General features: G+C 41.6%; 1 protein-coding gene and 1 long non-coding RNA gene across 5 annotated transcripts in view; one reads left to right on the plus strand and one right to left on the minus strand.

Moving 5' to 3' along the window:
* The window catches only part of IFT56 (intraflagellar transport 56), a 34,713-nt gene extending 25,510 nt beyond the window's left edge, over positions 1-9,203 (minus strand). The window contains exons 1-6 of one of the 4 annotated variants that reach the window (XM_027101773.1): positions 9,076-9,203; positions 8,432-8,569; positions 6,003-6,095; positions 3,971-4,085; positions 2,447-2,496; positions 155-300 (exon numbers count right to left, since the gene is read on the minus strand). In XM_027101773.1, coding sequence (XP_026957574.1) covers positions 155-300; positions 2,447-2,496; positions 3,971-4,085; positions 6,003-6,095; positions 8,432-8,569; positions 9,076-9,078 — 545 coding nt within the window. In that variant the 5' untranslated portion in view covers positions 9,079-9,203. Of the gene's footprint in view, positions 1-154; positions 301-2,446; positions 2,497-3,970; positions 4,086-6,002; positions 6,096-8,338; positions 8,570-9,075 lie in introns of those variants that run through there. The other 3 variants (XM_027101774.1, XM_027101776.1, XM_027101775.1) reach the window with 3 other exon arrangements.
* Positions 9,204-9,368: 165 nt separating this feature from the next.
* Positions 9,369-12,573, plus strand: LOC113618044 (uncharacterized). Its single transcript, XR_003431861.1, has 3 exons — positions 9,369-9,737; positions 10,899-11,056; positions 12,151-12,573. It is a non-coding gene; the product is annotated as an uncharacterized LOC113618044 (long non-coding RNA).
* The last annotated feature ends 4,191 nt before the right edge of the window (positions 12,574-16,764 follow it).

The raw sequence follows: 16,764 nt of genomic DNA on the forward strand, positions 1-16,764 counted from the left end.
GACAATAAGGAGTTCTTAATCTCACCAGATTATTAGCTAAATAGATTTGAACACGTGGTGATATTAGATCCAAAGGACACTAGGTCCTCAGTCAAACTAGGTACAGAAGAAAGTAACAAAATGAGATTTCAAGGAGGCATAAATGGACACAGACCTGTTATCTAGCAGTATTCGCTTATAAATATCAATAGCTTCTTGGTAGTGAGATCGCATATAGTGGATTGAGGCCAAACTGAGTTGATCTTCTGTGATATCCTGAAGATTCTGATGAAAGTTCATCAATTTCTTCTCATCATTAAACTAAAATTGTAAGACAGCAAAAGACGTGTAAAGATTCACATTAGAGTACGGTTACAGAAATCAACACCTACATAATGGGTGTTTTAACTTCCCCTTCTCCTTCAGCCATTTGTCTCTGTTCTATTTCCCTTCAGCTCCTGGTGGTGTTTACCTCTCCTTCAGAGAAAGAATAAAAATAGTCTCTGGGGACCTCCCTGGCGGCACAGTGGTTAAGAATCTGCCTGCCAATGCAGGGGATACGGGTTTGAGCCCTGGTCCAGGTAGATCCCACATGCCGCAGAGCAACTAAGCCTGTGCGCCACAACAACTGAGCCTGCGCTCTAGAGCCCGCGAGCCACAACTACTGAAGCCCGTGCGCCACAACTACTGAGCCCGCATGCCACAACTACTGAAGCCCATGCACCTAGAGCCTGTGCTCCGCAATAAGAGAAGCCACTGCAATGAGAAGCCCGTGCACCACAACGAAGAGTAGCGACTGCTCGCCGCAACTAGAGAAAGTCCACGTGCAGCAACAAAGATCCAACACAGCCAAAATAAATAAATAAATATTTTAAAAAAAATTTTTTTAAATAGTCTCTGGAGGCAGAGCCTTAACAATGGAAAGCCTTTAAGTTACAGCTCATATTAATTACTTGACACTCCTCTTCTTACCTTCTTTTCTTTTCTATTTCTTTCTTTATATCTTCTCCCTTTCTTTTTTCTCTCTGTCTCTATCTTTTTTACATGCTGTTTATAAGAGAGACATTTAAAATAGAAGGACACAGAAAGATAGAGAGTGAAAGGATGGGAAAAGATACAATAAGCAAACACGAACCAAAAGGGAGCTGGTGGAGCTACACAAGTACGACAAAGTAGTCTTTACATGAAGAGAGATTTTTGGAGATAAAGAAAGACATTTCATAATGATAAATGTTTCAGTCCACTAGATGGACATAACAATTCTAAATCTGTAACACTTAATGATAGTCTGCAAAACATGTAAAGCAAAAATCGAAAGAGCTAAACAGAGAGACAGATAATTATAGCATGAAGTTTTTTTTTGTTTCCCCCCGCACTGCCTGGCTTGCAGGATCTAGCTCCCTGGCCAGGGACTGAACCCGTGCCCTTGGCAGTGAAAGAGCAGAGTCCCAACCACTGGACCAACAAGGAATTCCCCAAATTTTTAAATGCACCAAAAATAATTATTTTCAAATACTACCTTTGGACAATTAGATAAACTTCCTGTAAAATAATTTAGTACTATCAATTAAAAGCTTTAAATTTTTATTGTTCATACTCAGTAACTCAGTAAGTCCATTTTAGGATGTTAGAATCACATTTTTATCATTAAAATTAAAACCAATCTGGAAGTTAAATAACTAGAAGTGTTGAATGAATTGTGGCACATGCATATGATGGATTGTTATTTTAAAAAGTCTGGTTTTTAAGACTAGTGACTCAGGGGTACACTCGTACTACAAAGATAAGTTAAAAAAAAAAAGCAGAATACAAAAATATATATTTAACATGAATCCCATTCTGCAAAACAAATGAACAAAAATACAAATATGCATATAAAAAATAATTACCCCAAAAGGAGATATGCCAAAACGTTGAAATTCAGCTAGCTTTAAATATGGTAGATGTTATATCCTTTTATTGCATATTTATATTTTGCTTAATAGAATGTGTAATTTTATAATATGAAAAATGATTTTAAAAATTATTTTATGACATGATCAAAATTATTGCTATAAGGCAATTCTGAAAGGTATGTATTTACTTTCAGGAGTCAGGACAAGGTGTCTTTGATTCTGTTTCCTAAGAGACAATAAGATGGTGGAAACAAACTAATCTTAAATGACTACTGCTTAAGAAGAACTAAAACCTAACATTTCTGAATAAATAAACAGAGTAAAAAAACATTAATGGGGGAGAAAGTCCTATAAAATTAACACCTGTATTCTACTTGTTCTAGAAATACCATTAACGAGACTTCCTACTTAATTTTCTTTCACCCTTGTTGGTAACAAGAAGAAAGAGAAATATATTTTAAAAACAAAAAGTGTGAAGTCAATTACACGTCAATTAAAAAAAGATATACATAAGAAATTTTTTTTAATTTTACCACATTAAAACAAAAAGTGTGAAATAGGAACGGAAGTACCTTGTGAGCCAAGTGGAAGAGGAGGCGGTTTTGAAGTCGGCTTTTTGGAGCTGTGAAAAAAATCCAAGGTACTTATTAAAGAACTCAATTGTCTATGGCACTTAGTCCCTTGCAGGAATGACACGAGACAGATAAATCTTCCCAAATCCTTACCTACTGGATCCTGCTACGTCTCTGCTATAATATATTAATGTATTATTTTAGTCTAGTCTTACTGCAGTAGCAGCGACATCACCAAGAACCAGAAGGAAAATGCTCTAAGGTTCCGCTCTTGCCCACACTTCTTCCTCCTCACTCTATGGTGCTGAAGCACAGCATGGCACTCCTCCCAGTTCCAGCAGCAGCCCACCCTGTGTAGTTCACACACTGAAGCAAACACCGGAAGCAAATGGTTACGGTCATCTCAGTACATGTAGGAATCCACTCTCATTCAGCTGGTCTTCCAGTGTTCTTTGTCGATTCCTTCTGAAATCCCCTTTTCATAATTACAGTGCCATATTTTCCTAAATACTAGCCCCGTCTCCATTTCATAGATCTTCTGGCATGATAATCTACCATCTAAAACAGGGAGCCAAGCAAAAAGGTGAACACCTCTTAAGTTCCAGATGTGCTCTTGGAGAATTTTCCTAATTCTAGACACTCAATCTTATATCTCTTTACAACAAAAAGTCATACTTCAATGTATAAAAAAGAAAGATATATATGGAAAGAGAGATAGCTACCTTGATCACCTTACATGTGTCTAACTGTTCTAGGCACAGATAAAGTCTAGAAACGTGAGATAAATAACTCAAAGACCTTTATAACTAAATTAGGAAAATTAGAATTCCATGACTCTGAACTAGAATTCTATCTAAATATGTATATATCAGTTAATTCTCTAAGATTTCTACCCTGAAATACATTCTTCCCTAACATATTTCCTAACAAACATTCTTTTGCCCACTTTCTCTACTTTTCTTTGAATTTAATTTGATTCACACTCTAATTATTCTTAATCTTTCCTCCCATAATTCCCTTTTGCCCTACTCTATTTGCAAATTTGAGTCCAGCTCTCCTAAGTTGACTGTCCTGGTAAGTAAAGCAAAAGGGAAGAAATCTGGATTCTTCAAGTTGAAATTACTTGGCTTCTCATTCAGAAGCAGGAAAAGAAGCTATAAAATGCACATTCATAACAGCTTGAACAACTATACCCAACTCCTACCAACAGCATGAACTTCCTACCACAGTGGAGCCTAAGAAAGGCACCTTGCCCTTTTTCTTCTCTCATCCTTCTGCTTTTTGGCTTTAGCTTCTGAGGAGGTGAACTGGGGAGGGTAAGTAGCACACAGATTAACTCTCTTTTTAAACATAAAGTTGCTAAGATCCAATAGTCTTTCAAGAGTAAAGCTTTTTTTTTTTTTTTTAGCTTTCTAATGTCACTTGATTTTTCCTCAATAGAAAAAGGAATTAAATAAGTTTTAAAATCTTCAAAATGACTCTTACTATTAGTGAGAATACCAGATATTAAAAGGGCCCATTTACCTTTAAATCCAGCTGCTTCGGCTTGTTTATACATTCCAAGAAAAAAGTAGGTACAGGCTAGGTTCACCCAGACTTCAGGACTGCAATTTTCCTCTTTCGTTGCATTTTCATATTCCTGAAACATACATTAAGCAGTGATCCCTTTCAGCAGTAGGGTAATCAATGGGCCATTCCTTTATGTATAATGGAATAGGAGTTCTTACTGTGACTGGGCAACTTCACATATAGGGACTTCTATATGCTCCTTACTTATTCTATACCTGTAATATTAAATACTGAAGCTGGGCTTCCCTGGTGGCGCAGTGGTTGAGAGTCCACCTGCCGATGCAGGGGCCACGGGTTCGTGCCCCGGTCCGGGAGGATCCCACATGCCGCGGAGCGGCTGGGCCCCGTGGGCCATGGCCGCTGAGCCTGCGCGTCCAGAGCCTGTGCTCCGCAACGGGAGAGGCCGCGACAGTGAGAGGCCCGCGTACCACAAAAAAAAAAAAAAAAAAATTCTGAAGCTAAGGCTCAATCCTACCCATGCAGGGCTGTTGTCCACATAACATTACACTTGTTTTCTTCTTCCCCTTTTAATATTGACATGGGCTAACAAACTGCAGAAATGAAAAGCAACTAAAACAATTTTTTTGCTAACTTAAAAAGACATAAAAAAGATGCCTTATTAAAAATGCATAGGTTCAGTTAACTTAAAATCTGATAACCTTAATACCCCACAACTTTCATTTCATTCTAATTGTTCTCTGGCTTTGTTTATTTGGCTTCCCACTTTTAAAATCTGGTGTGTTCTTCTGTTTTTTTTTCCTTTTAAGGACAGTTTCTGAGATTCATTTTATTTTTAAAATAAAAATAAAATTTATTTTATTTTTGGCTCCATTGGGTCTTCGTTGCTGCATGCGGGCTTTCTTTAGTTGCGGTGACCAGGGGCTACTCTTCGTTGCAGTGTGCGGGCTTCTCATTGTGGTGGCTTCTCTTGTTGCGGAGCACGGGTTCTAGGTGCACGGGCTTCAGTAGTTATGGCACACGGGCTCTAGAGCGCAGGATCAGTAGTTGTGGCACACGGGCCTAGCTGCTCCGCAGCATGTGGGATCTTCCCGGACCAGGGATCGAACCCATGTCCCCTGCGTTGGCAGGCAGACTCTTAACAACTGTGCCACCAGGGAAGTCCCTCCATAAACTCTTTTACTATTAATCAGTCTTCCCCAGATGCCCTTTTTCTTTCTTACTCTGTTTGGGCTACTCTCTTTTCTCCTTTATCTTTCACATATACTACCAGCTCCTATTCTGCCCTTTTCACATCTTCACTTTTCCTTCACTGATTTTGTTGCTTTTGTTCATATCACTTCCTCATTACCTGATCTTGGATACTTTTCATTTTAGTAGTGCAGGTTATTTTAATATCCTTAGATTACACTTTGAGAGTAAGAATATGTGGGAAAGTTCCAAACAATTTCATTTATGAATTAAAAATTATTTGACATAAGGCATCTACAATTTTATCTAGATCCATAATTCCATAGATTGTTAATTACATTGCAGGGTTTACAATGACCAAGAAAAAAAACTTTCAAAGCTATACTTAAAAAATATAAAGATAATATAATCTTTCCTATGTCTAAAATTAACCACACAAAACAACAATGAACTTCTTTTTGAGAAAAGAATCGTGAAATTTTTTATCAAAAGGGCTTATTTTTCTTCTCCTGAAGACTTCCTTAAGAAAGACTAATATTAATATATTGAACAATCTCATTAGTATATATTTAAAAGGAAAAAGTAAACAGACATAGATAAATATGCTTGAACATATACAGAAGATTTCTGAGGCAACACATCAAAAAAGAGCCAATGGTTACTTCTGTTAACAAAGAAATAGGATTGAGGAAAGCATACAGGGTGACTTTTTTTCCTTTTTCCTTTGTTCCGTTCTATATTGTTTGAATTTTACCATGAGCGTGTATTATTATAATACAAAGCTTAATAACTTTTCAAAACCCTTCTGGTATAAAAAGAAAAGTTTCTTTAAACTAACCTCTAAAGCTCTCTTGTAGTCACCCAGATGAAAAGCACAGTATCCAATCCACAAATTAGTGTCCTCTTCTTGTTCCCCAACATGACGTTTGAACTTCACGTTAAAATTTCATGAAAAAAAAAATCATGAATACTTTGAATAGTACACTCTCTGTTAAACACTGCTATGTTAAGTTATTAATGAACAATAGGAAATCACAAATTGTAGAAGCAAGGTAATCTCAGTTTAATTAAACTGATACCTACAGAACTCAGCACAATTACCTTTACCTCAAATATTTCACAATTGTTTTTCTGTGTTTACTGACACCCTACTCCAGAAAGTATTTAAGAGTTATCCTCATAACAATTCTGGGTGATACATAAGGAACATAAGAATTATGTGAAATATTTAATGCCAAATAACTGAAAGTTAGTGAAATTAAGTGATGGACTCAAGGCCACATACAGCCAGTAGGTGTGGTGGCAGGGACCACCGTAGCCCATGGACTCCAAAGCCCATGTTTTCACCCCTCCATGCTCTACCCCGCATTCATCTTCATGCTTCAAACCTGCCCCGTGAGCACACACGTACATTTATTCATAGGTTATAACCTTTCACTGAGGACAAGCCATTAAATCATTCTATTACCCTTCAACAGGCTTACCAGGGCCTGCAAGAATTAAAGATGTTTAGAAGACCACCTAATCATTTATGTCCATTATGAAAAAATATTCATGAATTCATCAGCCAATGAAAGAAAAGCCCTGTTTTGGAGGAAAGGAGTGAGACCTTGAAGGAGGAGTCTGAATGACCATGGCAAGGTGAGATTTTTTTTTTTCACTCTATATGGTGGTAAGTCAAAAACATGGGTAAAAAAAGTAAAAATTAAACAGATCATCATTAACTGTGGTGACCTAAATAGGAAGGAAATCTAAAAGAGTGGATATATGTATACGTATAACTGATTCACTTTGCTATACAGCAGAAACTAACACAACACTGTAAAGCAACTATACTCCAATAAAAATTAATTTAAAAATAAATTAAAAATTAAAGAAAAACAGATCATTGTTACAAAACCTCAGGTGCCTCGACCATTACAAGATGAAGACATCTGTTGATACTTTCTTGTCTGAATAAGAACTTACTCCTGTAGCTAACTCCATAATATTAGAAATTCTCCTCTCACCAAATACTGTGAATTTGAGTACAGTGCCTTAAGTCTGAAAAAATTCTTATTTGAGGTCTCCCTGAATTTGCCCCAGGAATTCCCTGGAGCCACAGGAGAGCTCACGACACCTCCTCATCCTAAACCACGGCAGTTCCCATTCCCATCCATCATGGCACTTTGGCTACCTAAGAATGAAAGCGTAGCGCAGAACCTCCCTGACAACTTACAGGCAGCGTGGGATTACACAGTAAGGAAAGTGTGGTCACTGCCTCAAAGAAAAGAGAGAAGAGAAAATAGACTGACAAAAATTACACATGCATCTACCACTCAGTCCACTGATTTACAGAGCTAGATGGTCCTTCCAAGTCAACTCCCCCACTTTAAAGATGAGAAAGCTGATGCCAGAAGAGTTAAGCAATGTGCTCAATACCAGAGCACTGGCAAGAAACACAGGACTATACGTGAAAGACTGAGAAAGATACATAAAGCTAATTAAAACACTTATTGTTGATAGAGTAATAAGGCTGTTGTAGTGCTTTAGAGAAATGATTATGGAACAACACAGCCAGGCTGTGCTGTCAAAACTCTTCATCTCTTCATTCTTTGGTGTACCCTTTCATTCTTTTATAACATATGCTTCCCAGAAAGCCGTTTCCCAAAGTGCAGCATCTTTGGAACATCTACATCAGAAGCACTTAGGCTACTTGCCCAAAATACGGGTTCCTGAGAACCACTGTAGGCTGATTCTGTAAAGAATCAGAATCCCTAGGGCAGGAGTCCAGGAATGTACATTTTAATAAGTACCCTAATTCTGATGCATATTAAAAGTTGAGAACTACTGCCATAGAGATTTGAAATATCTTCTGAAGATACAGTATTTTTAGACAATAAGCATGCAACATGGTAGAATTATTTAAATTTGATCAGAATGTTATAACATATAATAGGAATAAACCATAAATTGGTCAGGGGGTGGAATGAACAACATGTGAACTGACACTGTATTAAATGTCCCTCTACATTTTTAGGCTGGATTCATCATCAGTGGGACTAGATATAATTAAAACTGTCCCTCGAGAAATAAGTCTATCATTTTAGTTCACCTTTAATCAGGTTTATAGTTAACTTGGAATCTGGAATCTGGGCCTGACAAGATTTACAGAAAGTCCCAGAAGGCACCCACCTGTTCCAACAGCATAGCAACCAGCATTCACCCATGCATTCCTCTATATTCTGGTTTTTCACCTCCTAAGAAGCAACCTTCTTTGGACATTACCTCCAACAGGGTAATAGCTCCAGTGAAATCTCTTTGTGAAAGTAGCTCCTCTAGTTTTGGAATCTTCCTACCTTTCTTCTTTCTTTTGTCAGTATGCGGTAGGTCCCTGCCTACAGCAGGTTTGGCCCTTGAAAGCATCTGTGAAAGAAACAACAAAGACAGCTGTATGATCCCATTCCGATGGTCAATATTAAACTGAGAGTGACGGCTCCAGGATTTATAAGTCAAATCCGTAACAACGAACCCCAGGTAAGCGTATTCAAATTCTTTCTGTAACATGTTATTTTACTAAAAGGGCCATCACCCTGTGTTTGAGCTAACGAAACTGCTACTCCCTAGTTCTTTATCTCCCCCAATTAGAGTGAGGTAAGAGATGCTTTCGCGCAGCTGCTGTCATCTCAGCCTTCCCTCGGTCCGCTTTCCAGCCCACGCGCAGCTCAGGAGTGGGGAAATGGAGAAGCAGGAGGGAAGAAAGCAACGATGTATTTACAACTGCATCCCTGTCCCCCGTGGGAACACGGGGAGGGCACAGACATCATCCTCTGCTGACAATCCTAGACTTAACCCAGAAGTATGTCTGGAACCTCTAATCTCCAGTCCCAGGACCTACTCAGAGTTCTCCCTCACTGTTCAAAGCCACTAACCATCTTGGCGTCAGTCTTATGAATCCCCTCTGCAGACAAACAGAAGGCCGGGCCTCAGCGCGCCTCGGCATCCACAAAGCTGGCTCGGTCTCCACAGCAACCCCGCCGGGGGACTGGTCCGTGCAGGAGTAGCGTCCGCCGGAGAACCGGTGCCCTCCACGTCTTGGTTCCCCTAGGCTTTCACCGCTGCAGGAGTGAAAGTTTCTCCGGAGGAGAGCGTTGTTCTCTGTGCTGACAGCGAGAGTTTGACTCTATCTCCGTGAGTTTACTTTAGGAAAAAGCGAATTAGAATGGCATTGTTTTTCAAATACAAGTTTCCCGGGAAAGTAATTTTCAAGGACCACTTCCGGGTTGGATCGCGTTGGGCTCCTGAGCAACACGGGGCGCTGACTGGCACGTGATCGCCGTCTCTTGTGCAGTGCCGGAAAGCTTAGAAAAAAAATTCTGCCAAACCGAGGAAGCCGATGTTTGGAGGCGGGAGTTCACCAGAATACGGTTTCTTATTTCCATAGATAAAGCTACCCTTGTGATGTGACGTTATATTGTGATTCCTGCTCATAGAATTTAGAATAGAACCTCTGATTTGTTATAAATAGGGAAACCCAACATGGAGTCACAGTGGCCAGTGTGGCACCCATCTTGATTGTTTCTAAAGATCTGATGTAAGATTTGGAATATGTAAATTAAGATAACTGGAGTGTGAAGTCAAATAAGTAAATTGATTTTTTTTTTTGGTGGTGGTGGGAGTTGGCTGTGTCACAGGGCTTGTGGGATCTGAGTTACCCAACCAGGGATCAAACTCAGGCCCTTGTCAGTGAAAGCCTGGAGTTCTAACGGCTGGACCACCAGGGTCCAGTAAATTGTTTTTAAAGGTGTGCGGAAAGACTTAAAGAAAGATGCATAACGTGAGTTGTGTGTTTAAGTTTTATTCGGGATCTTTCTGAGGACTAAAGCCTGGGAGACAGCCACTCAGTAAACTGTGGCAACTACTTGGTAGAGGTAGGGGAGAAGCCAGTTTATACATGATTTTTGGCCAGGGCATACCTGAAGTCAAGCATATATCTTGGTAAGATTACTACTAATCGTAAAGAACAGATGTCTCCAGTTAATCTTTTCAGCTTTTCTGTGTATGGGAACATGCAAGAATCTAGGGTCATTAAAATTCTTCCTGAGATATACATCTAACTATCTGTGGGACCTGCCTGTTCGCGTGCGTCCAAAGCACAGATGCCTCATTCTGTGTTCACCTTAAATTCCTCTAAGAGTCCTACTGTCAGTCAGCAACTGCGGTGGGTTACAACTGAACTCTTGTGGAAATGGGTGGTGAGCAATGCTCTTTGTCTTAGCGATCCTAATTTTTCGGGGTCCACCCCTGTATGTTGGCTTTAAAAAATGAACAACCTAAAGTTGACAGTTATGTTTTATTTGGGGAACCTTACTAAGGTCTATAGTCCGGGAATTAGCTTCTCAGATGGCTCTGAAGAACTGTTCCAAAGAGGTGAGTGAGGAGCCAGGATATATAGGAGTTTTTGCTGGGAAAAAAAAAATGTAGTCAAACTTCAAAAGATTACTGCTAATTACAAAAAACAGACATCTCAAGTAAAGGGTTTTAATGCTTTTCTATGTATGGGAAGATGCAAGTGTCTGGGCTCATTGATATTCCTTTGATATGCATCTTAACTAACTAGGGCCAGTATCCTCTTTTTCTCCACCCTGAATTCCCCTCAGGATGCACTGTCAGGGCAGCTGCAGTGACCGTTGGCTTGATGGCAGACAGCATTTTTTGTTTACTGAAATAGCAGGCAACATTTTTTTGTCCACAGGTAAGGCTCTTTGCTGCTGGGGTTGTAACTTTTGCACTCTAGGGATTGTACCTCACAAAAGACAGGGTCTGAGTGCAGTTGCTGGAGAAGGGTCTCGATGGACCGCATGCACTACGCTCGCTGGAGACTGCCCGTGTCAGAAGCTGCCGGAGTAGAAGGTGATTGCTGAGAAAAGCCAGCGCCATGCAGGTTGCCGCTGCCTACATCTAGAACCCGTGCCTGCCATTTGCGTTGAGGATGCCTCCCTTCCCCTATCTCTCTTCAAAGTGGTTCCTTAAACCCTTTATTTTCTTTACTGTTGGGTGTGACTAATTTGAGTGTGTTGAGTGCAATAAGCCAAGTGATTTTAGCCTCTTATACAATTGGCTTATGACATGTTTTACGACTTCTCAATCCCACCATTCTTCCCTGGCCTTGTTGCTTTGGCTTGTGGCCAACACCCACACACAGTAAGGAACTATAATATGTGCTGGGTGGATGACTTAATTTATCTGTCTTACTCCTGAACCCAGTTAACACAGATGCAAGGGTAGTCTAAAATCACCGAATCATGGAGTACTAGAGCTGGAAGGGACCTTTAAAGGACATCTAGTCCAACCCTCAGAATTAACAGACTAAGGAACTAACATCTGGAGAAGTGAAGTAATTCTCCCAAGTGTATCGATAGTTGTGTTGTAGTCGAATTACATTACATACCCCCTGAATAACTAGCCCTGTAGAGACTCAGGTGTACCATAAGCTCATAGAAGGCAGGTATGACTTCTTAGATTCTTTCTCATCCTCCTTGCACTCTAGCTCCTGTCCCCGCCCCTCACCCTCACCCACAATCACTTGGAGAGTAAATGGGTGACTGCATATCTTCATTGCCAGATGTATACACTTTTGTATACATGCAAACATGGATAAAGACTCATACCACAGGCACATGCATAGTTTCCCCTCCGGCCCCCACCCTCTGGGAACCACTAACCCATCTTCTCTCCATGTGGATTTGCCTGTTTTGGACATTTTGTATAAATGAAACCATACAAAGAGAGGTCCACACACCGGATGTCTAAATACTGAAAAATTTAAAATCAGCCTAGCAGACTGTTAAAATGTTTTATCCTCTTGCCTTGACAAATACACCATCACGAAGAGGGTCACGTTCCAATTTAGAATTCTCAGACTTCTTGGAATGCTGTTGGGGGAGGTGGCAGTGTGGAGAGAGCTACCCCCGGTGCTCACTCAGCCCACGCCCTTCTCTTTTCAGCCCATCTCTTCTCTTCTCCATCCTGCACCATGAGAGGCTCTGCATGTGTGTGGCCACCCAGCCCCCAAGTGCAAGGGTAGTCACCCGCTCTCCAGTGAGCAGTCACCCCCAATAGCCCTAAAGGGAGGACACACGCTGGGAAGAGACTGGCTCAGGTATGGAAACAGGCTTGGGGTGGTATGGGCAGGGAATTCCGAGTCCTGGGCACCGTAGTGTGGTGCGGAGGGCTGCAGGAACCCCTCAGCTCCATTGCCTCTTCACACCTGGTGCAGGGTGCAGTCAGGGCACCGAGCCCAGGGCAGGGACCCCTTTCACCAAGGTCTAAGGGCATTGTTGCTTATTATGCTGTATACAACCTTGTCGATCTTGCTAAATCCATTAAAATGATCTCTGGGGCTTCCCTGGTGGCGCAGTGGTTGGGAGTCCGCCTGCCGATGCAGGGGACACGGGTTCGTGCCCCGGTCCGGGAAGATCCCACATGCTGCGGAGTGGCTGGGCCCGTGAGCCATGGCCACTGAGCCTGCGCGTCCGGAGACTGTGCTCCGCAACGGGAGAGGCCACAGCAGTGAGAGGCCCGCGTACCACAAAAAAAAAAAAAAAAAAGATCTCTGATTTCCAGTAGTTTGTGATACTGCTTTAAACCTCTAAATCCCTGTAGAAGCTGTTTGAACTGTAGCTGTAATTATGAAGGGCAGAATATGGCATTGAGTGTACTTGAGAAGAAGCTATTGTTCCCAGCTATAGCTCTAAGAATCTAATGTGTTACAAAACATGTAATAACATAGACACACAAAAGCTGGTTGCACGGGTAAGAGATAAAGTTGGAATTTGCAACTTTATTGCAGTTGCAATAGAACAGCAGTTTCTGAAGAATTGTTAAAGTGACCCAGGTTGTGATGATGGTTGTATGCCTATGTAAATTTACTGAAAAACTTATTGGTGGTTCAACTGATATCACATAGCCTGATATCACGCTAATGTGTCCCGGTCTGGGAAGATCCCACATGCCGCGGAGCGGCTGGGCCCATGAGTCATGGCTGCTGAGCCTGCGCGTCCGGAGCCTGTTCTCCACAACGGGAGAGGTCACAACAGTGAGAGGCCCGCATACCGCCAAAAAAAAAAAAAAAAAAAAAAGAAAATGTAAATTATCTATAAATTTATCACCACTTATTAACACCTGTTAACATTTTGCCTTTTAAAAAGTGATTTAACCAGTACTAAAGGATAATGTAATCATAGCTGAACTACTGATAAATTGGAGAACTATGTAATAAGAAATCTATAGGTGATAATTGTTGAAGCTAGGTGATGGGTACATGAGTGCTTATTATACCATTCTATTTTTATATAGAAAATTTCCATAATCCAAAAATAAAAAAGAGGTACCTATTTGAAAACTCGCAAATTTTTCTGTATGGCCAAATTTTTAACTGAAATGAATTAAAAACATAGGAGTCAATATTTATTTCAATATAAAAGTTAACTTGCATTTATCCTAGTTAAAACTAAGTCTATGTGAGGATACTGAGCAAACGCATTTTCAACTTCTGATTTGCTAATGTAATTGTTTATTTGGTGAAAAGATAATTGGAAGATGAGAAAGCAATATAGACATCATAACATGTACACAGGAAAAGTACTAGGTGTTGCAATCCCATGATTCCTAAAAGAAGAAGCTCCCTGTGTCAGCCTGCTGCTGAGGTGCGGATCCTCGGAAGGTCCGTTTTAGTTCATCCCCTAGTGCTGAAGGCAGCTGCCAGCAAGAGCTGAAGGTGACATAGAGTTGTGTGCTTTGAAGTCAGCAAGTCCTGAATTTGAATCCTGCCTCCCCTGCTCCTACTGGTGTGAGCGGGTTACTTAATTCTCTGAGGTGAAATAGAGGTACTGTAAATAGAGGTACTAAAGCCCGCCTCACTGATTTGTTTACGATTCACCTGAGGGCTTCCCTGGTGGCACAGTGGTTGAGAGTCCACCTGCCAATGCAGGGTAAGAGGGTTCGTGTCCTGGTCCTGGAAGATCCCACATGCCGTGGAGCGGCTGGGCCCGTGAGCCATGGCCGCTGGGCCTGCGCGTCCGGAGCCTGTGCTCCGCAACGGGAGAGACCACAACAGTGAGAGGCCCACGTACCGAAAAAAAAAAAAAAAGATTCACCTGAGATCATTTATAAGTGAAAGGTGATATAACATAATGGTTAAGCCTGTAGCTTCAGGAGATAGACTGCCTGGGTTCAGTTCTTGGCTCTAGTACTTGCTTTAGCTGTGTGACCTGGGCAAATCACTTAACCTCTCTGGGCTTCAGTTTTCTCACCTGTAAATGGAAGATGATAATAATAGTTCTTAGATCCTAGGTCCATTGGTTGTGAAAGTTAAGCAAATTATACACAGAAAGCATTTAGAACAGTGCTGGGCACAAGGTCAATGCTATTACATGTGCTTCCGTCTTCGTATTATTTTTTATTGAGATATAATTTACATGCCATAAAATTCACTACTTTAAAGTGTACAATTTAATGGGGTTTTTGTATGTTCACGAGAATGTGCGTCACCGTTAATCTAATTTTAGAACGGTTTCGTTACCTCCAAAAGAAACGTGTGCCCGTTAGCAGTCACTTCCTATTCACTCTTTTCCTGGCCTTCCTGACAATCATCAGTCTATTTTCTGTCTCTGTGGACTTGCCTATTCTGGACATTTCATGTAAATGGAATCATACAGTATATGACCTTTATCTTTACCTTCATGCACTTAGCGTAATGTTTTCCAGGCTCATTCACATTATAGGATATACTAGTAGTTCATTATAGGATATACTAGTAGTTCATTCCTTTTTTTTTTTTTTTGTGGTACGCGGGCTTCTCACTGTTGTGGCCTCTCCTGCTGTGGAGCACAGGCTCCGGACGTGCAGGCTCAGCGGCCATGGCTCACGGGCCCAGCTGCTCCGCGGCATGTGGGATCTTCCTGGACCGGGGCACGAACCCGTGTCCCCTGCATCGGCAGGCAGACTCTCAACCACTGCGCCACCAGGGAAGCCCAGTTCATTCCTTTTGATGGCTGAATAATGTTCCATGGTATGAATGCCACATTTGTTTAAGTCTTCATATTATTTAAAGCACTTAACACATAGTAAGTGCTTAGGGCCTGGTGGTCTTGTCAGCATCCCACCCAGTGCCATAGGGTTCAGGGCACAGCCCCAGTCCTATTCTATCCCAAGGGGAATAGTACTCAAGGAAGAAGCCCAAGCCATGAAAGGCCACCCTGATGCAGCCTGCTGTGGGCCTCTCTCTGTCTGCCATGCCCAGCCATGTCTTGACCTTCCATAAAGTGGTCTCAGAAATCATGAGTTCCCCGTTGTCTCTCCCAGTCACACACAACCTGATAACCTGTTGTAATTCCCACTCTCTCTCAACTGCTTGTTTCACTTAATCTGTTCTTTTATTCCTCCTCTGGACCTGATTACCTCCCCAGTTTCCTTACACAGTGCACATTACTTTGTGTTTTGGACCTTGGTTTCTTTGTGTATTTGGGGATGTTGTATTAATTATCCATTGCTGCATAACAATTTACCCCCAAGCTTAATAGCTTAAAGCAATCAATATTCTTATCTCCCATGGTTACTGAGTAGCTCCCATACTGCTGAGTAGCTTAGCTGGGTGGCTCTGGCTCAGAGTCTCTCCCGAGGTTCAAGTTGAGCTGTCAGCTGTGGGGATGTAGTCATTGGACCTCTTGGCTGGAGCTGAAGGATCCCATTCCAAGGGGCTCATCCACATGCCTGGCAAGGTAGTGCTAGTTGTGGACAGGAGGCGTTTGTTACCTGTCATATGGGCCTTTCCATAGGACCTCTTGAGGGTCCACACAACGTATCAACTGGCTTCCCTACGGTGAGTGATAAAAGAGTGAACAAGGAAGTCACAATGTTTTTTATGACCTAGCTTTGAAACTCACGTTGTCATTGCTGTCATATCTCACTGATTACAGAGATCAGTCATATGCATTGTGGGAGGGGACTATACAGGGGTATAAATACCAGGAGGTGAGACTTGCTGGGTCCTAGCTGGCTGCCACATTGAGCCATTGTCTGCATGCCTGTGGCCTGTGCCTTCAGATGAGTGTTATCGAAAGGTGTGCAACCTGAAGTTCCTCATTTTAACACCACCAAAGCAAAGTATAAATTCATCCTCGAAGAGGGAAATGACCCTTCTCACTCTGAAGTCAACCCCTCCACCTGTATACTCCAGCTTCATCCCGTCCCAGTTCTCTTCCTCCCAGGGAGCCTTGTTGCTGCCAAGTTCAATGTCAGAAGATCCCGTCTGCCTGCTCCTCACCTCTGCCCTCCCCTGTCTGGCTGACTAATGCCCCCTCTGACTCCCATATCTCCTGGAGAGCATCTGTTTGCCATGGACTTTGGACATTCCATCTGACTCAACCCTCCAATGTTTATGTACTTTAAATTTCTATGACTCAGCATAGCTAACTCGTCACTGCCTTGTGTATGTTTTGTTTCCCTCCCTGATTGGTGGTTCAACTGATTCACATAGCCTGATATCACGCTGATGTGTCCTAGCAACTGCAGCTTTGCACTCTCCCCAGATATATTTCTTTGAAACTTTCAAATATGCC

Source organism: Aethalodelphis obliquidens, unplaced genomic scaffold, assembly GCF_003676395.1.
Source record: "Aethalodelphis obliquidens isolate GAN/ISIS:26980383/991018 unplaced genomic scaffold, ASM367639v1 scaffold5, whole genome shotgun sequence".
NCBI lineage: Eukaryota > Metazoa > Chordata > Mammalia > Artiodactyla > Delphinidae > Aethalodelphis > Aethalodelphis obliquidens.